The sequence below is a fragment of the Mustela putorius genome, unplaced genomic scaffold (genome assembly GCF_011764305.1).
Source record: "Mustela putorius furo isolate JIRA1106 unplaced genomic scaffold, ASM1176430v1.1 tig00000174_pilon_pilon_pilon, whole genome shotgun sequence".
Taxonomy (NCBI): Eukaryota; Metazoa; Chordata; class Mammalia; order Carnivora; family Mustelidae; genus Mustela; species Mustela putorius.
This window is the reverse complement of record NW_025421304.1, coordinates 26,080,542-26,106,089: the sequence shown is the minus strand read 5'-3', so window position 1 is coordinate 26,106,089 and position 25,548 is coordinate 26,080,542. Positions and strand designations below refer to the sequence as shown.

Here is a 25,548-nt window from a genome sequence, read left to right as displayed (position 1 = left end):
CTTCTCCTAGCTAAAAAGTACTATATTCTTGGGGTTCCATTAGTTGCTATCACCCTATTAGATTAATTCATTCACTGACAAAGGGAAATCTCAATTATTAAAAGATAATTCTATTTTCTACACTGACCACTAAGTAGCTTGATTTTTTTCATTTATTCTAAAAAATATATTGTCACATAGAGGGATACACATACACACACACACATACTCACACAAAATAATACTAATAATAGCAGATGACACCTACTCAGAGCCACATACTCAAGAAGTGCTTTCGGGGCACCTGGGTGGCTCAGTCGGTTAAGCCGCTGCCTTCGGCTCAGGTCATGATCCCAGGGTCCTGGGATCAAGCCCCGCATCGGGCTCTCTGCTCAGCAGGGAGCCTGCTTCCTCCTCTCTCTCTGCCTGCCTCTCTGCCTGCTTGTGATCTCTGTCTGTCAAATAAATAAATAAAATTAAAAAAAAAAAAAAAGAAGTGCTTTCATATATATTTGCTTATTTAATCCTTACAATGATCTTATGAGATAGGCACAATTATTAGTCTCATTTTATCAATGAGGAAACTCAGCCACAGAAAGACGAAATAAGTTGTTCAAGGTGACAAAGTGGCAAAGCCAGATTCAGATCTTGCAGGCTGGCTCTAGTGTCTGGGCTCTTCACCACTATCTCCATACACACACACACACACACTCTTACTTTTGTGTTAATTTAGATAATAGTGTACATATAATTTTGTGAATGGAAAAACCCACAAATTTTCTGTAACACCGATTAAAAATTTTTTTAATGTGTTAAAATACATTTAACATAAAAATTACCATCTTAACTATTTTTAAGTGCAGAGTTCAGTAGTGTTAAGTACATTTACAATGTTGTGCAACCAATTTGTAGAACACTCTTTAATGCCTGGAAATCATTTTATTTAGTTCATGTACTATAATTATATTTTAATTCCATTTCTTCTGATTATCAAAGATGAATGTGTGCTTTTTCCTATTCTTATATGAAATTGATAATTAAGCTTATAAACTTGAAGAATATATTAACATTTAACAATATCCTTTTCAAACATTAGTTCTCATCTTGATTATTTTTGTTTTGTCAGAGTATACTTTTTATACAAATTGGAGTTTTGAACAATATATAGATACTTTAAATATAAATCTTACTATATATATATATTTTTTAAAGATTTTATTTATTTGACAGAGAGAAAGAGATCACAAGCAGGCAGAGAGCGAGGGGAAAGCAGGCTCCCCGCTGAGCAGAGAGCAGGACATGGGGCTCAATCCCAGGACTCTGAGATCACGACCCAAGCCGAAGGCAGAGGCTCAACCCACTGACCCACTCAGGTGCCCCTAAATCTTACTATATTTAAACTCTGCTTAAAGCAGGGTATAATTTTTTATTAAGATTTTTATTTATTTATTTGACAGAGAGAGACCACAAGTAGGCAGAGAGGCAGGCAGAGAGAGGAGGAAACAGGCTTCCTGCTGAGCAGAGAGCCCGATGTGGGCTCAATCCCAGGACCCCGGGATCATGACCTGAGGCGAAGGCAGAGGCTTTAACCAACTGAGCCACCCAGGCGCCCCAGGGTATAATTTTATATAGAAAAAAATCCATGTCAATTAAAAGTCTTATCAAATTTAAACACTGGGTAAGACTAAACTTCAGTGTTGAAGACTGAGGGAGGCATGGGTAATAAAACTAAAAAGACACAAGGAAGCGATCAGTATAAAAACTGAGGTAATGAGTACTTTCGAGGGGAGGGAGAAGGTCATAATTCGATGCCCACATGGAGGAGGCTGCTGGGGTAGCTGTCAAAGTTTGACTTTTTTTTAATCTGCATGGTGTTTTCAGGATGTTAGCCTTACAATAATTAAGCTACATATTTCTTTTGTGAGTATTTCTATCTCTGTACCATAAAAAAGTTAAAAGAAAAATGGTTTAGGTTGGGCACCTGGGTGGCTTAGTCAATTAAGCATCTGCCTTTGGCTCAGGTCATGATCCCAGAGTCCTGGGATCCAGCCCCACATCAGGCTCTCTGGTCAGCAGGAACCCTGCTTCTCCCTCTCCCCCTTCCCGTGCTTGTGTTCCCTCTCTTGCTGTGTCTCTCTCTGTCAAATAATAAATATAATCTTAAAAAAAAAAAAGGTTTAGGTTAATTCCCTTCTTTGAGTAGTTTGAAAATATTAAATATTGCTCTAGTAAAGAGAATACACAAATGGTCAAACATTACACTTATAAAATCAAGACATTCATAAAAAAGTAAAGTAATATTATTTTCAAAGAGTTTTAATAATGTTCTAAAAATATCTATGACAAAGTAATTTTTACAAATAAGACAAAAATGAGGAAAGATATTTGGATCAATTAAGAGAATATATACATGACAGTAAATCGTTTTTATGAGGACCAATAAATGATGAATTCATGTACAATCTTAAAATTAAAACTAAGTCTCTTTATAGCAATTACATTTAATGAACACAAAAACACAGTATAACTTTTGACAAATGAAAGACAAAATTAAATTATTTATAAAAAACATTATGCACAAACACGACAAAGAGAGCCTGAAAGGTTGGGGTAAAGTACTAACCAGTTACTGCCAGCAGCTGTGAACCTCTCACCTCCATTTCCTCCCGATGAGACCTGTCTCTGTCTTCAAATTCACGTGTCCTTCTCCGAGCCTCTTCAAAGGCCTGTTGTGCTAATGCATCCTCCTGCTGTGGGAATACATGAAAAAGGTATTTTAATTTTGATTTAGAATAAAAACTTACAATCTGACAGTGTTTGCTTCTTGGAGGAAATGAACAGTTCTTGGAGAAATGAACAGGCTTTAACCCACTGAGCCACCCAGGCACCCCTATATTCTTTAAAAAAAAAAAAAAAGATTTTAGGGGCGCCTGGGTGGCTCAGTGGGTTAAAGCCTCTGCCTTCAGCTCAGGTCATGATCCCAGAGTCCTGGGATAGAGCCCCACGTCAGGCTCTCCGCTCAGCGGGGAGCCTGCTTCCTCCTCCTCTCTCTCTGCCTGCCTCTCTGCCTACTTGTGATCTCTGTCAAATAAATAAATAAAATCTTTTAAAAAATAAAATAAAATAAAAAATAAAAAAAGATTTTATTTATTTATTTGACAGAGATTACAAGTGGGCAGAGAGGCAGGCAGAGAGAAAGAGGGAAGCAGGCTCCCTCCACCTCCCTCACCACCCCCCCACCTCTCCCACCCCTGCCCAAGCAGAGAGCCCTACATGGGGCTCAATCCCAGGACCCTGGGATCATGACCTGAGCTGAAGGCAGAGGCTTAACCCACTGAGCCACCCAGGCACCCCTGGAGCTACTTTTAAAAGAAAACTTGGGCAGCTCTTTCTGCCCACAGGTCCTGTCCCCATGCTTTAATAAAATTACCTTTTTGCAACCCCCCAAATCAATGTTTTACATCACATTTTGGTAATAGTAACTGTGTTCAATCATGCTCTTCCTTCCTTTACCTCATCCTATTCACCAAAATAAAATCGTGTACAAGTCAGTATTTAAACCACAGAGGTATACACTTCTATAATTTGGGTTTAAGACAGGCCAGGTCCTCTAATTAGGACACAAAGCCAGAAATATAAAAAAGAGAATATTAACAGAATTTATTATATAAATATTAGAAACTGAACAATAGAAAGTAAATACAAGTCCAGAGGATATTATCAAGAAAAAAATATAACCAGTCTAGGGCACCTGGATGGCTCAGTGGGTTAAAGCCTCTGCTTTCGGCTCAAGTCATGATCCCAGAATCCTGGGATCGAGTCCCGCATCGGGTTCTCTGCTCAGCGGGAAGCCTGCTTCCCCCCTACTCTCTCTGCCTACTTGTGATCTCTGTCTGTCAAATAAATAAATAAAATCTTATAAAACAAAAAAGATATAACAAGTCTATCCTAACCCTTTCCCAATAAATAAAGATCTACACATGAAGAAAATCCAGATACCTGAAATTCACTGCATCTAAGGGACAACCGATTTGAACTTTCTCTTTTACTCCCCTTTAGTTTCCATTCGCGGCACCACCCGTTCATTTCTGCCAGCAATCTGAGACATCTGTGGCTCTTCACTCTCCTGTCTCCATAGAGTTCATCAACCACCAAGTCCTAGCCATAAGATCTCCTAAATACTTTTGGAAACTTAACGTGTTCTTTATTTTCTACATTTTCCTAGTTCAGGCTTCTAAGATCACTTATTAAAATTACTGCAAAGGTCTCTTAACCAGTCTCTTCCTGCTTCCCTTCCGTCATCCCCAATCTACCACACAGCCGTCAGAGCATGCCTGAGGCACAATCTGACCACAACACCCCCAACTTAAAAAAAGCTCTCTCATTGTCTATAGCACAGGATGCTCAACCTTTGCAGTCCTACACTTAATACTAGGATTTTTTTTTATGGTACATTGGAAGAAACTAAAAGATAAAAATACCCCAAAGTCATCAATATTCACCTTCCTAGATTCACTGCAGCAAGGGGTGACCAGTAACTCAGTTCTAACCAATCAGACGGAAGCATAAGTCACCTAATGGGGCTTCTAAGAAAGTCATTTAAGAGACATTTCATCTTTTCTCCTTCCTATGAGCTGATACTATGCCCAGAGATACAGCAGCCATTGTGCAAACACAACGGAGATGTAATCACACATTGAGCACAGCACAGCAGGAAGATGAGAACACCCACAACCACTGTCCTCTAAGTGTGTGCTGCACCTATCTGGAACATACCTATACCGCTTGGTATTGTGTTCTGTGTGATGCATGTTTTGTCACTATTAGTATGGTTGTTTAATACTTAAAATTGTCAATGACAAGATACTGTAACTTAAACAAAACTGAAAGGTGTAATCAAATTTCTATTCTTTGAATAGAAAGCTATTCTATAGCTTTATGACACAGGGGAAGGCATTTCATTTTTCTATGCCTCAGTAAACTCACATGTAAAATGGGCATAGTAGTAATACCTACTTTGTAAGACTGCTGTAAAGATTAAATAACATATAAAACATGCTTAAGCATATTATCGGACAACATACAATAAGTGCTATCAATTATTTTACAAGCATTTACAGGTATGTCAAATTTACACCTCTGACTAAATATCATTACACATTCCTACTGTATTCTCAGAATATACCATACGAGCTTGAGGTACCTGCAAAAGAACACTGTCCCCAACTCCCAAGGACTTTCCACTGTTTAGTTATCAACTGGGACACATCTACTGATAACAGGGTACTTCTGTCCTGTGCATTCAATCACTTTTTCATTCATTCTACAAATGTTTGAGTCTTTATTATGTCCAAGTCACTGTGCTAAGGTGCCATGGATACAATGTGAGGGAACAATTGTGCTTCTTCTCACAGTCTCTGGTCTAGTAGGGCAGGAGATGATGAACAAATAATTACAAAAATCAATATATAAATGTCAAGTTTAAGTACAGTAGAGGAGTATTACATGATGAAATTAGAGCATATAACATGAAATGTGATCTAATTCCCTAAGGAAGTTATTAGCTGCTAATGTATATTCTAGCAATGGTCACAGATTTTTATTTAATTACAAGAAAGGAAGTATTATTACTAATAGTTGTAGTAAAATAAGCCAAGAGAGATTTGGTAGCTCTCTGGTTTCTAACTCCAGCTTCTGTCTGAGTCCTTTCTAGCAAAAGGTGAAATGTATGTGCAGTGAACAGTCTGCACTTTAATTTTATTTATTTATTTACTTGTTTACTTATTTAAAGATTTTATTTATTTATTTGACAGAGAGAGAGATCACAACGAGGCAGAGAGGCAGGCAGAGGGGAAGGGGGAAGCAGGCTCCCTGCTGAGCAGAGAGCTGGATGTGGGGCTCAATCTCAGGACCCTGAGATCATGACCTGAGCGGAAGGCAGAGGCTTAACCCACTGAGCCACCCAGGCACCCCTGCACTTTATTTTTTATTTTTTTAAAGATTTTATTTATTTATTTGACAGATAGAGATCACAAGTAGGCAGAGAGGCAGGCAGAGAGAGGAGGGGAGGAAGCAGGCTCCCTGCTGAGCAGAGAGCCCGATTCGGGGCTCGATCCCAGGACCCTGAGGTTATGACCTGAGCCGAAGGCAGAGGCTTTAACCCACTGAGCCACCCAGGCGCCCCCACCCCTGCACTTTAATTTTAAAGATGATTGGCAATGACCAGTGTTATTCTTAACTAACACCTACCCCCTTCAAGGGCATCATACAGGGAAACTCCTGATAAAATGACATACTCACCCATAAAGTTTGCTCAAAATGGCTAGGGACAACTCATTCTATCTGATCTCAGATGGCAGTGGGAGCAGCTGTTGACACTCTCGTCCCCATTAGCTACTTGTTACACTATGTCTTTTTTTTTTTTTTTTTAAAGATTTTGTTTATTTATTTGACAGAGAGAAATCACAAGTAGATGGAGAGGCAGGCAGAGAGAGAGAGGGAAGCAGGCTCTCCGCTGAGCAGAGAGCCCGATGCGGGACTCGATCCCAGGACTCCGAGATCATGACCTGAGCCCAAGGCAGCGGCTTAACCCACTGAGCCACCCAGGCGCCCAACACTATGTCTTAACCATGATCTGTCCAAAGGAGTCAGGTGAAGTCATCATAAAAGATGGGTATAGTGAAATCCACATGGCAAATAAAGGCTTTGCAGTCCTGTCACACAGCATATACAGAATATTCTCAACATTCCTGCTTCTTGATTTTGTCTTCATTGTATTGCCTAAATCTCTAACTATATTCATTTTACAGTTTAGTAATATCTTTCTGCAGAAGTGAATTTAAAAACGAAGTACAGGTTTAATGAAAAATTAAGAATCAAATTCATTCCAAGAAAGCTGATGATGAACACGTAATTTGCATAAAATAACGACATTTACTATTCTCTATGAAGACCAGAATGGTATCACTGATCACATGAAAACCAAAAGAAATAAAACTGCTGAAGAAGCATCAACATATACTTCAAAGGCGACAATTTAACACGAGCAGCTGCAACCGGTACATTTAACATCACTCTGCAAAACACAACTTCATTTAAATCAAGTGATTTAATTCACTGACAAATGACAAATGATTCAAATCACATTATCATGCACATACAAAAAGCAAAGCTGTTTATGTGCTGATTTAATTAACAAAAACCTTGCCAAGAGCAAAAGGACATCAGTTTTACATCAGTGTCATCAGGTATGTTAAATAGGAAGTCTGTTAATTCAAATAATGGTTCCATTTTTCTAACTTGATCATAGAACCAAAATTAAATTTTGGTGTGTGTATGTATATATGTATTTATATTTATTTGAGAAAGAGATCACAAGTAGGCAGAGAGGCAGGCAGAAAGAGAGACGGGGAAGCAGGCTCCCTGCCAAGCAGAGACCCCAATGCGGGGCTCAGATCCCAGGACCCAGAGATCATGACCTGAGCTGAAGGCAGAAGCTTAACCCACTGAGCCACCCAGGCGCCACCCCCCCATTAAGCTTTGTAAAGTTCACTACATTAAAGGTGTAATATCTTTTTTTTTTAGGGTTTTATTTTTAAGTACTCTCTACACCAAACATGGGGTCTGAACTCACAATCCCCAAATCAACAGTTGGTGCTACACTGACAGAGCCAGCCAGGCCCCTGAAACATCTTTTTTTCTGACTGCCAAAGCAAATTAATTTAAAAAGTACAACAGGGAAGATAAAACTATTCGCTCTTATATTGATAATACAATTGCTGGTGGAGCACACACTGTATAAAGAGTAACATTCCTAGGATGCCTGGGTGGCTCAGTTTACTGTCTGACTCTTTTTTTTTTTTTTAAGATTTTTATTTATTTATTTGACCGACAAAGATCACAAATAGGCAGAGAGGGAGGCAGAGAAAGAGAGAAGCAGGCTCCAATGCAGGACTCAATCCCAGTACCCTGGGATCATGACCTGAGCTGAAGGCAGAGGCTTAACCCACTGAGCCACCCAGGCGCCTGTGTCTGACTCTCGATTTCAGCTTAGGTCATGATCTCAGGGTTGTGAGATCCAGCCCTAAGTCCAGTCCCGAGGTAGGCATGGAGCCTGCTTACAATTCTCTCTCCCTCTGCCCTTCTCTCTCTTAAAAAAAGAACAAAGAAAAGAAAAAAAGTAATATTCTCAGTAAATTTTTAAAAACAAAAAAACAGAGGGGCTTCTGGGTAGCTCAGTCGGTTGAGTATCTGGCTCTTGGTTTTGGCTCAAGGTCATGATCTCCCAGTTGTGGGATCTGAATTGAGCCCACCTTGCGCTCTGTGCTCAGCAGGGAGTATGGGATTCTCTTTCTCTTCCTCTGCCCCCTTCCCCATCCTCCTCATGCACATGGTCAATCTCTCTCTCTCAAATAAATAAATAAATAACTTTTTAAAAAACTATGAAATAGAAATTTACTAGGAACAAGATGTAGCATATGTAATTCATAACTATATCCAAAGAAGATAGTCTGCCAATCATTTAGAAGTCATAGTTGTATAAATTAGAAATTTGTGTATCTACAAAGTAACAGAACTGTAGAATTGATAAAACTGATGTTGAATATAAAAAACTCATCAGAACCGTAAACCCACTTCTTGGATTTTAGAAAATTTGAGCCTTCTTTGAGCAATGGCTCTGAAATCAACACAGGTCCTTCACTGGCACTGACCTTTTTATGGTAAATGAGTATTCAGTTACACCTCGTTCAAAATTTGCTGGAAATCTCTGATGAAAGTATCCAATGGTGAAGTGTCAAAAATTTGATTTTTAAGCTTTTAGAGAGTTACAATTATTGAAAACCAAAAGCATAAAGACAACCCTGAATTTTATCCCTACAAATTAGAGAAAATAAATTGAATGATGAAAATATAATCAATAAACATGATTTAATTATTTCTACAATTATACTCAGAATTATATTCATTAGTGGTAAACTTTTAAGACATTTTATTATTGTCATACATTATATTTTCAAAAGAGTATACTTATATTAAGGCTTTCCTGTCTAATATGGTAGCAACTGGCCACATGTGACTACCGCACACTTGAAATGTAGCTAATTTGTGGGCGCCTGCATGGTTCAGTTGGTTGAGCATCCTACTGTTGGTTTCGGCTCAGGTCATGATCTAGGGTCATGAGATCAAGCCCCACATTGGCATCTTCACTCAGCAGAGAGTCTGCTTGAGGATTCTCTCCCTCTGACCCTCTTCCCCTGTTTGCACGCTCTCTCTCAAATAAATAAATCTAAAAAAAAAAAAGGGAACGTAGCTAGCCTGAGTCTGTACATGGAAAATACACAGTGGATTTCAAGTATTTGTTACAAAGAAACAAATGTGAAACATCTCAGTAAATTTTTATATTAATTTTATGTTCAAGTATGATATTTTGGATATACTGGGTTAAACAAAATATAATATAAAAATTAAATACAATTGCTTCTTTTTATTTTTTTAATGTGGCTTCTAGAAAAACTTCAATTATATTATGTGGTTCACATCTGAATTCTACTGGGCAGCACTGTCCTAAATTACAGTCTGATGAATTTCCACAAACTGAACTTTCCATGTAACTAGAATCCATAGGTAGAAACAGAACAGTAATAGCATCTCACAAGTCTCTTTCTGCTCCATTCCACTATGTAGCTTCCTCTCTCAGGGATAAGCCATTATCCTTATTTCTAAAAACTTTTCAGTTTTGCCCATTTCTGTACTTTCAGATGAATGGATTCATGCAGCATGTCCTTTTTGGATATACTCAATATATTTGTAAAATCCATCCATATTGGTGTGCTAGTTGTAGTTTTTTATTATCATTGCATTTCTTTGCAAATGAGCCATTTATTCATTCCACTGTTAACTGGCACTTGAGCAGTTTGCAGTTTCTATTCCTAGTGCTGCTACAAGTCCAGTACATATCTCTTAATGAATTTTGTATTCAATTCCTTTGCACACCATGACTTAGACTAGAACTGCTGGATCATAGGTATATGTAATTTGCAGTTTTAGTATGTATTGCCAGTTTTCCAATTGTTATGTCAATTTGACATAACCAACACACCACCTATTGTTCCATATCCTTGCCAACATTAGTCAAAAGTACTCTGAATAAAGGCAAAAAGAGGGGCACCTGGGTGGCTCAGTGGTTTAAGCCTCTGCCTTCAGCTCAGGTCATGGTCTCAGGATCCTGGGATTAAGCCCCCATCAGGCTCTCTGTTCGGCGGGGAGCCTGCTTCCCCCCCTCTCTCTGCCTGCCTCTCTGCCTACTTGTGATCTCTCTGTCAAATAAATAAATAAAATCTTTAAAAAAAAAAGGCAAAAAGACAATACTGGTGAAAATACTTCAGCTGAAATACTCACGAACTTTAATTAAAATGGAATTGCGACCATATTGTTTATCTCTTAGCTTACCAGGTACCAGATACCTCAGTATCTGTTAAAGAATACTGTCCTCATACAGCAGACAGAGAAAACGAACAAGCTCTCTTGTGTATCTCTTCTTATCAGGACACTAATCCTACCATATCCGGGCCCCACTCTTATGACCCTCATTTGACCTTAGCTACCCCCCATAAAGGTCCTATCTCCAAATACAGTCACATTGGGGGTTGAGGCTTTAACATATGAATTTTGGGGGAACACAAATATTCAGTCCATAACAGATGTAAGCAGTGGGGTTAGGATTCATAATTGTATGACAATGAAGCCCCCATTCCTAACTTGTACATATCTGACAGATGATTTTGGGATAGGGAAGGTATTACAGAAGTGCTCACTGCTGATTCAATGTTTGGAGTCTCCTGCTTTAAAATCTTTACATTGTGTAAGACCTGTAATTGTATTAGTTTATAATCACAACAGATGGTACTAACTTTGTAATGACAAAGCTCAGGTTATAGACTGGGGAAACAAAATTTGGAAAATTCTAAGTATGGAAGATATGGTGGATTAAATTTAAAACGTTATCATTTTCACAAAATACTCGTTTTAGAAATTAATTAAGTCTGAAATTTTACCTTATATAAATGTAATCTACTGTATCACTTCTTACAGAAAAAGCCTTCTAAATTGAGGATTATTTACTATTTTTCTGAAAGAGTTGGTAACTCCTTATCTCTGTAGAAGTCAAGAAAGCAGGGATTCTTCCTTCCTTTCTTTTTTTTTATATTGGGTGCCTGGGTGGCTCAAGTGGGTTAAGGTCTCTGCCTTTGGCTCAGGTCATGATCTCAGGGTCCTGGGATCAAGCCCCACATCAGGCTCTAGCCCCACATCAGGATCTCTGCTCAGCAGGGAGCCTGCTTCCCCCTCTCTCTCTGCCTGCCTCTCTGCCTGCTTGTGATCTCTCTCTGTCAAATAAATAAAATCTTAAAAAAAAAAAAAAGAAATGAGTATTTTCAAACAATTTGGACATTTTCACCAGTTATTATTTCTCTCTCTCTCTCTCTCTCTTTTTTTTTTTTAAGATTATTTATTTATTTGTCAGAGAGAGCAGAAGCACAGAGAGCTGCAAGCAGAACAGGCAGAGCGAGAAGCAGGCTCCCTGCTGAGCAAGGAGCCCGATGTGGGACTCAATCCCAGGACCCTGGGATCATGACCTGAGCTGAAGGCAGATGCTTAACCAACTGAGCCACCCAGGTAACCCACACCAGTTATTATTTCTTAAACTGCCTCCTCCTTCTCCTTCTGGAACTTACGTCACATGTACATTTTGGTAGGCACACTGCTATTCCATAGTATCTGAGACTCTTTGCTTTTCTTTTTGTTCTTCCGACACTGGATAATTTCCATTAATCTATGTTCAAATTCACTACTTTTTTCTTCTGCCAGCTCAAATCTGCTGTTGAGTGATCTCTCTATTGATATTCTCCATTTGGTAAGTCATTGCCATCATAATTCTCCTTTAACTATTTAAAGGAAGAATTTTCCTGTAATTCTTTGAACTGATAAATAATTGCTTTTAGGGCTTTGTCACTAAGAACAAACAACTGGGGTCCCTCAAAGGTAGCTTTTTTTTTTTTTAAGTTTATTTATTTATCTGACAGAGAGAGCATAAGCAGGGGGAGCAGCAGGCACAATGAGAGGGAGAAGCAGACTCCTTGCTGAGCAGAGAGACCAGTGAAGAGCTCAAAGGACTCTAGGATCATGCATGACCTGAGCTGAAGGCAACCACTTAACCAACTGAGCCACCCAGGTCCCCTGAAAATGGAACATTTTAGATAATATGCTATAGCAATTCTGAATTCTGACTCCTAACTCCACTGTGTTGTTGCTATTTTTATCTGTTTAGTGAGTTACCTGACCTTTTTTTTTTTTTTTTTTTAAAACCTGGTCTAATCCTGTAGAATTTGTTTCCCCAGTAATGTTTAGCCTCTGGTGTCATTGCTTAGTTTTGTTTTGTTTTGTTTTCTTCTTAGGCCTAACTTCCTAGGGGGTTGCCCTGGGTTAGCCTAACTTAATGATCAGGCAATGACTGTTCAGGGGTTTTGCTTAAACACCTTGAGCCAACAGGCTTCTGTCTTTTGTCACTGGATCTGTGTGCAGCTTCAATACTTCCAAAGTGCAGGGAGTTCATCACTCTACATGCCCTATGTATACTAGTAGCTTGCAAGGGTCCACTTGGTTCTGTCCTGAATGGGTGCTGCCTCACACATGCACATAGTCTTCTGAATCATGAGAAGTATGTGTGATTTTATTAGGGCCCACATTAGTGGCCCATTTCCCTAGATCTCTCTGATAAATTTCTGGCTAGTCTGCCATTTGGATGCTTCCCACATCTGCCTTCTTAGAAGGTTTGCCAGAAACCTCTATTGTTGTTGTTGTTGTTGTTTTTTAATTTATTTATTTGACAGACAGAGATCACAAGTAAGCAGAAAGGCAGGCAGAGAGGAGGAAGCAGGCTCCCTGCTGAGCAGAGACCCCCCACCCCCGCCCAATGCAGGGCTCGATCCCAGGACCCCAAGATCATGATCCGAGCCAAAGGCAGAGGCCTCAACCCACTAAGCCACCCAGGTGCCCCTCTATTGTTTTTGATACCATCCCTGGGCATGGATTTTTTTCAAACACTGCTCTAAATAAAGTCAGCTCCTTCTGATAGGACAGCAGAGCTGCCAGTCTTCATGGATTGCCCTGCCTTCCTTGCCTGAGAGACCACAGAGATGAGGGAAGGGATGGAAGCGCTCACTACTGACTAAAACACCACAGACTGTGGCGCCTGGGTGGCTCAGTGGGTTAAAGCCTCTCTGCCTTCAGCTCAGGTCATGATCCCAGGGTCCTGGGATCGAGCCCTGCATCAGACTCTCTGCTCCACAGGGCGCCTGCTTCTCCCTACTCCCCGCACCCACCTGCCTCTCTGCCTACTTGTGATCTCTCTCTGTCAAATAAATAAATAAAATCTTTTTAAAAAATTAATTAAAAATAAAATATCACAGACTATCAGGCCCTTACTGAAATTCAATAGCTTTGTTTGAATAAATACTTCTCAATGTATGGCCTTTGGTTAATTTCCAGAGACCTTAATTTTTTTTTTCTTAAACAATTTTGTCCACTTTAATCACTGCTTTTTGGGGAGATGATTTGCCAAACTCCTTCCTGAGCCACTCCAGAAATTTTGTATTTTATTTTGAACTGTTTTTTCCCCCTGATAATGTTCTAAAGGTCAAGAACAAATATGAAACAGAACCATGTACTGGACTTGGAAGTGCCCCACTGAGCAGATAGGAATAATCCAATGAAATTTAGAACCAATGAAGGAAAAACTTCCCCAAACTAGAACCAAAATGGGTCTCAACATCGATCTTCAGAATTCTTCAATACCACCTGAACATGACTTTTTATACTTACTGTTAAAGATGGGGTAAAACAGATACACAGATGAAGGCAAGATTAGTGGTACAGAAAGGGACCGTGCTCAGTGGAGCCTGACGTCACCCTACCTGGGCTCGCTCCTCATCAAACTCCAAGCAGCCCATACCATCCAGTCTCTGGAGGTCAATCCAGCCTTTCCAGATAACACAGACTCCATTCAGAATCATGGGAGCCTTCAAATACACCTAGACACAGAAAAAAAGGACGAAAACCAATGATAAGCCATCACACACATAAGAAATGAAGTATAAGCTTACTAAGGAAACCTGTGGTTTTCTTAGGGGAAAAAAATGAATACAATTATAAAGTAAAGAATTGTAGGAGCACGTGGGTGGCTCAGTCAGTTGAGCGTCCAACTCTTGGTTCTGGCTCAGGTCATGATTTCAGTTGTGGGATTGAGCAGTACATCAGGCTCCAGGCTCAGCAGAGAATCTGCATGGGATTCTCTCTCTCCCCCTCTGCCCCTCCCTCTCACTTGCTCATGCTCTCTTTCTCTAAAATAAATAAATCTTTAAAAAAAGGACTTTATTTCATATCACAATTCTTTCAAATTAGTTTTTTTTAAAAGATTTTATTTATTTATCAGAGAGAGAGAGGGGGAGAGAGCGAGCACAGGCAGACAGAATGACAGGCAGAGGCAGAGGGAGAAGCAGGCTCCACCCCCGAGCAAGGAGCCTGATGTGGGACTCGATCCCAGCACGCTGGGATCATGACCCGAGCCGAAGGCAGCTGCTTAACCAACTGAGCCACCCAGGCGTCCCTCAAATTGTTTTTTTTTTAAGATTTTATTTATTTCTTTATTTGAGAGAGTGAGAGAGAGACAGAGAGAGCATAAGCTGGGGGGAAGGCAGAGGGACAAGCAGACTCCCCAGTGGGCAGGGAGCCTGCCATGGAACTTGATCCCAGGACCCTAAGATCATGACCTGAGCTGAAGGTAGATACTTAACCAACTAAGCCATCTAGATGCCCCTCAAATTAGCTCAAAAAAAAAAAAAAAGTTATGCAGATTTTGTAAAAAGTATAGTAAAATGATACTTGAAGTAGGTTCTTCCAGCTGAAGCTAGGACAATCAGGTACTTTGCCTTGATTTTTGAACCTTGGGTAAAAAGCTATAAAGATGGAAAACTGGAATTCACCAGCCCCTAAAGAAAGCACACACAGTTTCCCTCTACTTTGGATCCCCCCTTTGGATCAGGATCAGGTTCCTCGTAGTTGCCTTCAGTTTTATAAGCTCCATCATAGCTACCCATGAAGTAATGCTGCTTTCTTCTTCTTTTTCTTTTCTTCAGTTGGCCAGAGTTGATTTCTACTGCTTTTAACCAAAGAAACATAAGTGATACAACATTTGTCAAATAAATATAAATAATTCTAAAGCAAAAGTCACCTTAGGTATAATTCCTAATTCCAGACCAGTTTCATTTTCAATTGCCAAATTCCCATAGTGCCTGAAAATATAACTGTTCTCATGAGCCATTAAGGATCCATCAAGAAAGGAAAGGTGCGAGTGCTATCACAGGATGAAAGTTTTATTATGATACAGTAAGAAATATAAGAAATTTATTACAATTCCTACAGTCCCCACTTTCCTAATACTACATTATCCTAATAGTAATTTTAGAAAAAAAAGGTCTTCTCAAAAAAAAAAAAAAAAAAAAAAAAAAAAAAAAAGGTCTTCTCGACCTCATTTAACATGGACTTCAGGATAAAAACCAACACAGAGGGGCACCTGCGTGGTTCAATGGGTTAAGCCTCTGCCTTTGGCTCAGGTCATGATCCCAGGGTCCTGGGATCAAGCTCCGAACTGGGCTCTCTGCTCAGCGGGGAGCCTGCTTCCTCCTCTCTCTCTGCCTGCCTCTCTGCCTACTTGTGATTTGTCTGTCAAATAAATAAATAAAATATTTAAAAAAAACTAGCACAGATTCTTATCATTTAATACCTTAATAAGATTTTTTAAATGCAGAGAAAGCAGGACTTCCATGATTTTTCAAAACTTCAGGTTATCAACTGTATCTTTATGAATAAAGTTCTTCATTTGTCTGTATCAAATATATTTTATTTCGATAATCCAAGAGCTTCTGTGAGCTAAAATTAGCATTATTTATTACTGTAATTATATAAAATTGGTTAAGACAGTCTTCATTCTTAGGAAAAAGCTGGAAGCATCACCTTTTTCTTTATTCAATTCAGCAGTTTCTTCAACAATCTTGGGGCATTCTTGTTTTTCAAGAGGTTTAATAAGAATAACTGACTGTCCATAACTATAAATATGCTCAAAGACGACAACTGAGACACCTGTAAAATCAAACCTACAAGATTTACGCCATCTTAGTATACGTTTTTGTCGTTCCCCTCTACTACTAGACACAGCTTTTTTTCTTGGTTAAAGGCTCCAGGCTGAACTAATTTCTATTTATAATGGGAAAAAAGCCCAAAACATAAGGTTCCATTTCTCCTCCCATTTGGACCAAGGGAAACAGTCTACAGTTACAGCTGAAACCGTTTAACCACACATTTCCTTCTGTTCTGATAAGTGCTCATTTTCTTCCACATTGTGAATTTAAAACTCCACTAATACGTACCTCATCAAACAAGTGACTAAGACAATCTCATTTTCAACACCTCACAAAACCTAAAAACAATATCCCTTCTCACCATCTATCAATCTAAGTCCATTTAACACATCTTGTAATCAAGATCTCCACCTACTCTTTCTAGCAGGGATACGGTGCCATACAGTGAAGGTTTAACATTTCACCTACCAAGTACTTCATTAGTTTAAATTCTCACACTAATCATGAAGAGAGTTCTTCTATTTACCTTCATAATCAGATTCTATGTTCTTCATCAGGGATTTATATCATTTAGGGTCAATTATTCCATAATCCAGTTTATTCATATTAATTCTATCGTCAAAAATATTTTCCTTATGAAATTACTGAATTTTTTAAAAGCCCATTTATTACTTCTTTATAAAAGTTCCCTCATGACAAAGAAAGCCACTAATCTGTTTTTTTTTTTTTTTAAAGATTTTATTTATTTATTTGACAGAGAAAGAGATAGGGAGGGAGACAGAAAGTGCACAAGCAAAGGGAGTGACACGCAGAGAGAGAGGAAGAAGCAGGATCCCTACCAAGCAGGGAGCCCGACGTGGGGCTCAGTCTCAGGACCCTGGGATCATGACCTGAGCCGAAGGCAGGTGCTTAACTGACTGAGGCACCCAGGCAGGCACCGCAACCACTTATCTGTTTTGGGAAATTCCTAAATGGATTCAAAAAGTAATTAAAATTCTTAGTCAAGGCTTATGCCTGGAATCATATGTAAAATACTATTTAGATGATCCTGGTGGTTTATTTAGATGTTCACCTTCAAATAAATAGTTTTATATGTAGATCTTCAAATGTTTGGCGCTTTCATACATTCATGAATACCCACCCTCAAAGTATGAAGAAAATAAAATTCTGTCTCGTAACAGTTTGCCATTTTGTAATTTCATAATGCCATTTAAACATTAAAGTACCTTCACTGAAAATAATGATGACTTATCCAACAGTGAAAAGAAAATATATTACTAGAATGTGCCCTCAGGATTAAACCCACTGCCCTGGAATAATTAAACATTTAATGCAAAATGTAGTCCATAAAGTCTTTAAAGGCATTACACAGATTCAGCTAATCACACACAAAAACAACACAATAGCCTGCTTATCTTTCCAAAAGAAAAGTGTCAGAGAATGTGAGACTTCACACAAAGTGAAAAGTGAATACAGTACCACATTCTGTGTTTTCTTGGGGAAATAAGGTAATAGTATTACATAATTTTTAATCACATCAAGCTCTTATTATCAGTAAGCATGAGGTTCTATTCTGTCCAAATGATACATAATAGCACCTTATTCTCACATTCTGTAGCCCTAAGTACCTCATCACTGTGGCAGCAGAGCTTCAGCAAGAACACGTATATACTGCCAACTGGGGCATTATCTACACACTGGGATACGATTTAGATATGAAAAGTAATAAATAGGAGTGCCTGGGTGGCTCAGGCGTTGGGCATCTGCCTTTAGCTCAGGTCGTGATCCCAGGGTCCCAGAATCGAGCTCCACATCGGGCTCCCTGCTTGGCAGGAAGCCTGCTTCTCTCTCTCCCACTCCCCCTGCTTGTGTTCCCTCTCTCAGTGTGTCTCTCTCTGCCAAATAAATGAATAAAAATCTTAAAAAAGGAAAAAGGAATAAATACTGATACACGGTACATGGATGAATCTTGAAAACATCATGTTAACTGAAAAGAAACCAGAAAAAGGCCACATACTACAGGATTCCATTTATTTGAAATGTCCAGAACAGGCAAATACAGAGAGAAAAAGAAAGGAGAGTAGTGACTGCCAAGGGCTGGGGGCAAGGGGGCAATGAGTGATTGCTAATGGTACAGGATTTCTTTTGGGGGTGATGAAAATGTTTTGGAATTCAGGAGTGGTAATGGTTGCACAACTCTGTGAATATACTAAAAATCCCAGAATTGTACACTCTAAAAACATAAATTTTATGGTATATGAATTTCACCTCAATAAACTTATTACAGGTGATAGGTGTTACATAGGTGATATCTATAAGATAAAGAAATCAATTTTTTAAAAAAGATTATTTATTTATTAGAGAGAGAGATCACAAGTAGGCAGAGAGGCAGGCAGAGAGGTGGGGGGAAGCAGGCTCCCTGCTGAGCAGAAAGCCTGATGCAGGACTCGATCCTAGGACCCTGGGATCATGACCTGAGCCGAAGGCAGAGGCTTAACCCACTGAGCCACCCAGGCACCCCTAGAAATCAATTTTTGAGTAGGCAGTTGCATGTGGGATTCTAGCACTCTGAGAAGATATGGCCTGATGATGCAAATCTGGCAGCCACCAATAATACAGTGGTATTTAAATCCAAGAGAGAAGAAGAGATTCCCCCTGAGCAGTAAGTAGAAGGAGAAAGGAAGAGGGCCCAGGAAGAACTGTGAGGAAATCAACTTTTGTATGCTGGGTAGAAGAAAAGAACCCAGGAAAGCCAGCCAGCTATGAAATATCAGTGAGTAGAGAGAAAAACATTAAGGAACCTAGTGGCTAAAGGTTAAGTTATAGGCTCCCAAGAAAAAACTTCCCCTTGCACTGGATTCATCAGATATCTAAGTATTGTGTTACAGGATCTTACGTCACTCTTAACTTTTAGCAATGCTTTTATTTAAGGTAGGAGTTAACTGGAGTTCAAAGAACCTAAGAGATTTTGGGTTTATGGCTAAGTTCCAAAAAGACTAGAAACATCTTGAAATTCTATGTAAAAATGTATGTGTTTGAGCCCATGTGCATTTTTCTATAGAAGTTCACTATTTTCATCAGATTCTCAAAAGGGGGTACAAAGCAAAAACGATTCAATCGTGACAGTAAAAACTTCATTCTTCTTTTTCCCTCAGAGGCAGCAATATCTTTGTAGCACAGAGCCTGCGAGATGATAAATTCCCTTCATTTAGTAAATGGACCAAATTTCCTAAGTAGGTAAAAATTTGTTAACCTGTGTTTTGAAATGTAAATGTCAGAGAAAGGGTATGAGAACCCAGCCTTCTCATTTATCGACGTGCACTAAAGAGTTCTATCTCTGAGAGTCTGGAGTCTACTTATTCTGAGAATATCTAAATTTGGAATAAGAGTGGCATCCTCAAGGGGCGCCTGGGTGGCTCACTCAGTTAAGCCTCTGCCTTCAGCTCAAGTCATGATCTCAGGGTCCTGGGATAGAGCCCCACATCCGGCTCCCCGCTTAGTGGGAAGCATACTTCTCCCTCTCCCACTCCCTCTGCTTGTGTTCCTTTTCTCTCCGTCAAATAAATAAATAAATTAAAATCTTAAAAAAAAAAAAAAAAGGGAAGTGGCACCCTCGATTGCCCTTTCTTCTACAATACTATATATTTATAGAAGTTTAGTGTTTCTAGCACCTACGTAGCTGTGCTGATAACAGAAATTGAGGCTACAACGGAACAGCAGAAAGGGCTACCTTTTCTAGGTGACTTTAAAGAAAATAATTTTAAGATAATTAAAATAGAAAAACATTTGCAAACAACATTCCCAGGCACAGGAGTGCTAAGCCATAAAATCAATAGACAGAAACTAAGTATCAAAGCTCTTAACAAAAACTGAAACAGATACTTCACCCTCAAAAACCCATTTTGATTGGAAAGAATATTTCACTTCTCTGTAGTAAATTGCTAGAGTTTAAACACTTGTGACTCTTATCTAGAAATTGAGATATTAGAGAAAATAGTTGAGGGAATAACCAGCCTCTTAAGTCCTCAGTAAATATTTGAATAATGATTAATAGAAGAGGAGAAAGGGGGGGGGGATTTAGAAATGGTTTCTTGTAGCTTCCCTATAATCTCAATTTGAAAAGATCCACCTTATTTAACAAACGTTTACTACCTATCGTTTTGTATAAGTTATTATCATCCAGGGTAGTGGGACTATACCAGGAATTTTAAAGAGGTGTACATCCTACCACCCAAAAGATTCCTATATCAGTTAACAGTCTTTAATAAGGAAGAGCTGAATACACAAAAAGAGAATTGTAAGAATTAAAATCAAATTCACCCCTTACATATAAGTAGGATTCATTTAACTTTGAAGGTTAATGGAATATATCAACGATAGTAAAATTTTAAGAAATCTGAATCCATCAGCTTTCCAACATTCTTTTAAAGACTGCAGTTCAGGGGTGCCTGGGTGGCTCAGTGGGTTAAGCCGCTGCCTTCGGCTCAGGTCATGATCTCAGGGTCCTGGGATAGAGTCCCACATCGGGCGCTCTGCTCAGCAGGGGGCCTGCTTCCCTTCCTCTCTCTCTGCCTGCCTCTCTGCCTACTTGTGATTTCTCTCTGTTAAATAAATAAATAAAATCTTAAAAAAAAAAAATGACTGCAGTTCAGGGGTGTCTGGGTGGCTCAGTAGGTTAAGCCTTAAACTCGGTCACGATCTCAGGGTCCTCGGATGGAGCCCTGCATCTGGCTCTCCACTCAGCGGGGAGCCTGCTTCCCCCGCCCCACTCTGCCTGCCTCTGTGCCTACTTGTGACCTCTCTCTGCCAAATAAATAAATAAATAAATAAAAAGACTGCAGTTCTAATAAACTTGCATATAAATGACTGAGGATTATCTACCTGACAAATCCGAAATACTCAACTGAAAAACTAAATGAAATGAATTCAGCCAAGTGACTGGTTATAAAAATATACAAAAACCAACAACTTTCTTATATTACAATAGCAACTCAACTCTTTGGAAAGTAAGATGGAAAAAAAAAAACTATTTTAAAATAGCAATAGAGAGGGTGCCTGGGTGGCTCAGTGGGTTAAGCCGCTGCCTTTGGCTCAGGTCATGATCTCAGGGTCCTGGGATCGAGTCCCGCATCGGGCTCTCTGCTCAGCAGGGAGCCTGCTCCTCCTCTCTCTCTGCCTGCTTCTCTGCCTACTTGTGATCTCTCTCTGTCAAATAAATGAATAAAATCTTTAAAAAAAAAAAAATAAATAAAATAGCAATAGAGGGACGCCTGGGTGGCTCAGTTGGTTGGACGACTGCCTTCGGCTCAGGTCATGATCCTGGATTCCCGGGATCGAGTCCCGCATCGGGCTCCCAGCTCCATGGGGAGTCTGCTTCTCTCTCTGACCTTCTCCTCGCTCATGCTCTCTCTCACTGTCTTTCTCTCAAATAAATAAATAAAATATTAAAAAAAAATAAAATAAAATAAAATAGCAATAGAAGAATGAATTTTGTTTTTTGGGTTTTTAAAAAAGATTTTATTTTAAAAAAATGATTTTATTTATTTATTTGACAGAGACAGAGACCGCGAGAGAGGAACACAAGCAGGGGGAGTAGGAGAGGGAGAAGCAGCAAGCTTCTAGTCAAGCAGGGAGCCCTACACAAGGCTCCATCCCAGGACCCTGGGATCATGACCTGAGCCGAAGGCAGACGCTTAATGACCGAGCCACCCAGGCTCTCCTAAGAATGATTTTTTTTTTAAAAAAAGATTTTATTTATTTATTTGACAGATAGAGATCACAAGTAGGCAGAGAGGCAAGCAGAGAGAGAGAGAGAGGGGAGGAAGCAGGCTCCCTGCTGAGCAGAGAGCCCAAGGTGGGACTCAATCCCAGGACCCTGAGATCATGACCTGAGCTGAAGGCAGAGGTTTAACCCACTGAGCCACCCAGGCACCCCTAAGAATGACTTTCGAAAGAAACATGTAGACTCTATAAGAAGAAAATACTTAATTTTTGAAAAATGAAATGATCTGAATAACTAGTGAGATGTAATATTTTCTAACGCTATGACTACAAATGCCAATTTTCCCCAAGGTAATACTTACTTTAATAAAATTCCAATGAAATCTCAAAATAATGTTTTCTGGAACTTGAGATTTAAGCCTGCAGTTTGTACAAAAGAACCAGACTATCCAAGAAAAATATTAGAAACTATTTTTCTGCCCTTTCAGATATTAAAACATCTAACATTGCAATCAGTACCATGTACTAGTGCTATGGCAGTCAGAAAAACGTGCTGAAATAAACAAAAAATAAAAAATGAAACCAAGTATACGTCTTTTTTTTTTTTAATTTTATTTATTTGATAGAGACAGACACAGTGAGAGAGGGAACACAAGCAGGGGGAGTGGCAGAGGGAGAAGCAGGCTTCCCACCAAGCAGGGAGCCAGATGTGGGGATCAATCCCAGGACCTAGGATCATGACCTGAGCCGAAGGCAGACACCTAATAACTGAGCAACCCAGGCACCCCTACAAGTCCTTAATAAATGACAAAGACAACATTTCGAATCAATGGCAAAAGAATACTTAGCCAGTGGAAATGAGAAAACTGGCTAATCATTTGGAAAAAAGTGAGTTTAGGGGTGCCTGGGTGGCTTAAATGTCATGATCCTGGGGTCCTAGGACTGAGCCCCATGTTGGGCTCCCTGCTCATCAGGGAGTCTCCTCCTTCTGCCCCCACTTCTGTGCGTTTTCTCTCTCAAAGAAATAAAATCTTTAAAAAAAATTTTTTTAAACAACAACAAAAAAGAGTTTTAAACAAGATAAAGGGGCACCTGGGTGGCTCAGTTGTTGGGTGTCTGCCTTTGGCTGGGGTCATGATCCCAGCATCCTGGGATTGAGCCCCACATACGGCTCCCTACTCAGAGGGGAGTCTGCCTCTCCTTCTCTATCTCCCCTGTACTTGTGTTCCCTCTCTCGCTATCTCTCTCTATCATAAATAAAATCTTAAAAATAAAATAAAACAAGATAAATAAAATGGTCAAAAATGTCCACTAACAGCAATCAAATCTATCAAATTAAAACAAGATAAGTATATCTAAATAAATACAAAAATTTTTAAAAAAATGTCCTGGGGGACGCCTGGGTGGCTCAGTTGGTTAGGCAGCTGCCTTCAGCTCGGGTCATGATCCCAGCGTCCTGGGATCGAGTCCCACATCGGGCTCCTTGCTCAGCGGGGAGCCTGCTTCTCCCTCTGCCTCTGCCTGCCATTCTGTCTGCCTGTGCTCGCTCTCTCCCCTTCTCTCTCTCTGATAAATAAAATCTTAAAAATAAATAAATAAAAATAAAAATAAAAATAAAAAATGTCCTGGGACTGAGCCCCACATATGGCAAGAAACCAAGGTTCTACTACATTGTTAGAGAGAGTTTAAACTGGTTAACAATTCTGGGAAGGCATTTTTTTTTTAGCAGTATCTGAATTTTCCTTTGACTCAACAATGTCATGCCTATGAATATATCCTAAAATTTAATCACAAATGTAAGCAAAGTACAAGGATGCTCACCCATAAGGGTTTTTTTTAAATACAACTTTTTTAAAAAAGATCTTATTTGACAGAAAGAAACACAGTGAGAGAGGGAACATAAGCAGGGAGAGCGGGAGAGGAAGAAAGCCCTTCTGCTCAGCCCTTCCGCTGAGCAGGAAGCCCAATGCAGGGCTTGATCCCAGGACCCTGGGATCATGACCTGAGCCAAAGGCAGATGCTTAAGGACTGAGCCACTCAGATGCCCCAAGGGTTTATCTTTTAATTATGGCAAAAGATTAGAGATAACCTAGCTGTCCAACATTTTACTGTGTTCAATGTTAACGAATCAACAATAAATATAAACAAGTTGTCCTTAAACAGAAACACACATAAAACAAGATTAGATATTGGGTGACTTGAGGAATACGTTGTGACCAGGGGCTTGCAGGAATCTAACTCTGTGACATATCTGGAAGAAACTGTTCAAAACTAATTCAGTGTCTGTACCCACTTTATAGAAGATAACTACCATAAATAATGAGAATCAACTATAATTAATTTTTAATTAATGTATTTATTTATTTTTAAAGATTTTATTTATTTATTTGACAGAGAGACACAGCGAGAAAGGGAACACAAGCAGGCGGAGTGGGAGAGGGGAAAGCAGGCCTTCCGCCAAGCAGGGAGCCCAGCACAGGGCTTGATCCCAGGATCCTGGGTTCATGACCCAAGCTAAAGGCAGACACTCAACGACTGAGCCTTCTAGGCACCCCATAATGTACTTATTTTTTAAATTGGCTCTATGCCCAATGTGGGGCTTGAACTCACAACCCCAAGATCAAGAGTAACATGCTCTACTGACTGAGCCAACTGTAATTATTTTTGAAAGTAAAGGATATCACAATTCTTAGTCCCAAGACAGTATGGGAAGAGTGAAAAAATGTGCTTTGGAATCAGATTAAGCCTGTGTTTAAATACTGTTCCATCAACGTGTCTGATACAAATTATTTAAATTTGATAATAAGCCTCCAATTCTTTACATATAAACCTTCCTGCATATGGTCAAATGATTTTTGACAGACCATTCAATGGAGAAAGAACAGTCTTTTCAACAAACAGTGCTGGGAAAATGGATATCCACATGCAAAAGAATGAAACCGGACCCTTACCTAATACTACATACGAAAATTAACTCAAAATGGATCAAAAACCCAAATGTAAGACCTGAAATTATAAAACTTAAAAAAAATTTTTTTAAGATTGTATTTATTTATTTGACAGAGATCACAAGTAGGCAGAGAGGCAGGCAGAGAGAGAGAGAGGAGGAAGCAGGCTCCCCGCTGAGCAGAGAGCTTGATGCAAAGCTTGATCCTAGGACCCTGGGAACATGACCTGAGCTGAAGGCAGAGGCTTTAACCCACTGAACCACCCAGGTGCCCCAAAACTTAAAAATTTTTAAAAGATTTTTATTTATTCATTTGACAGAGAGAGACACAGCAAGAGAGGAAACATAAGAAGGGGGAGTGGAAAAGGGAGAAGCAGGCTCCTTGCTGAGGAGGGAGCCCAATTCGGGCCCGATCCAAGGACCCTGGGATCATGACCTGAGCTGAAGGCAGACACCTAATGGCTTAGCCACTCAGGTGCCCCAAAACTTAATTTTTTAAAATTAAATTTTATTTTTTTTACCTCTATTTTTAAAAATAATTTTATCTTATTTGACAGAGATAGAGAGCACAAGCAGGAGGGAAAGGCAGGCAGAGGGATAGGGAGAACCAGGTTCCCCACTGAGCAGGGAGCCCGATGTGGGGCTCAATCCCAGAACTCTGGGCTTATGACCTGAACCAAAGGCAGACGCTTAACCAACTGAGCCACC

General features: G+C 39.6%; 1 protein-coding gene across 2 annotated transcripts in view; it reads right to left on the bottom strand.

Moving 5' to 3' along the window:
* CBFB (core-binding factor subunit beta) overlaps positions 1–25,548 on the bottom strand; it is a 60,546-nt gene that overhangs the window by 13,899 nt on the left and 21,099 nt on the right. Inside the window, exons 4-5 of one of the 2 annotated variants that reach the window (XM_004744335.3) lie at positions 13,950–14,066; positions 2,634–2,729 (exon numbers count right to left, since the gene is read on the bottom strand). In XM_004744335.3, coding sequence (XP_004744392.1) covers positions 2,634–2,729; positions 13,950–14,066 — 213 coding nt within the window. Of the gene's footprint in view, positions 1–2,602; positions 2,730–13,949; positions 14,067–25,548 lie in introns of both variants that reach the window. The other variant, XM_004744336.3, reaches the window with a different exon arrangement.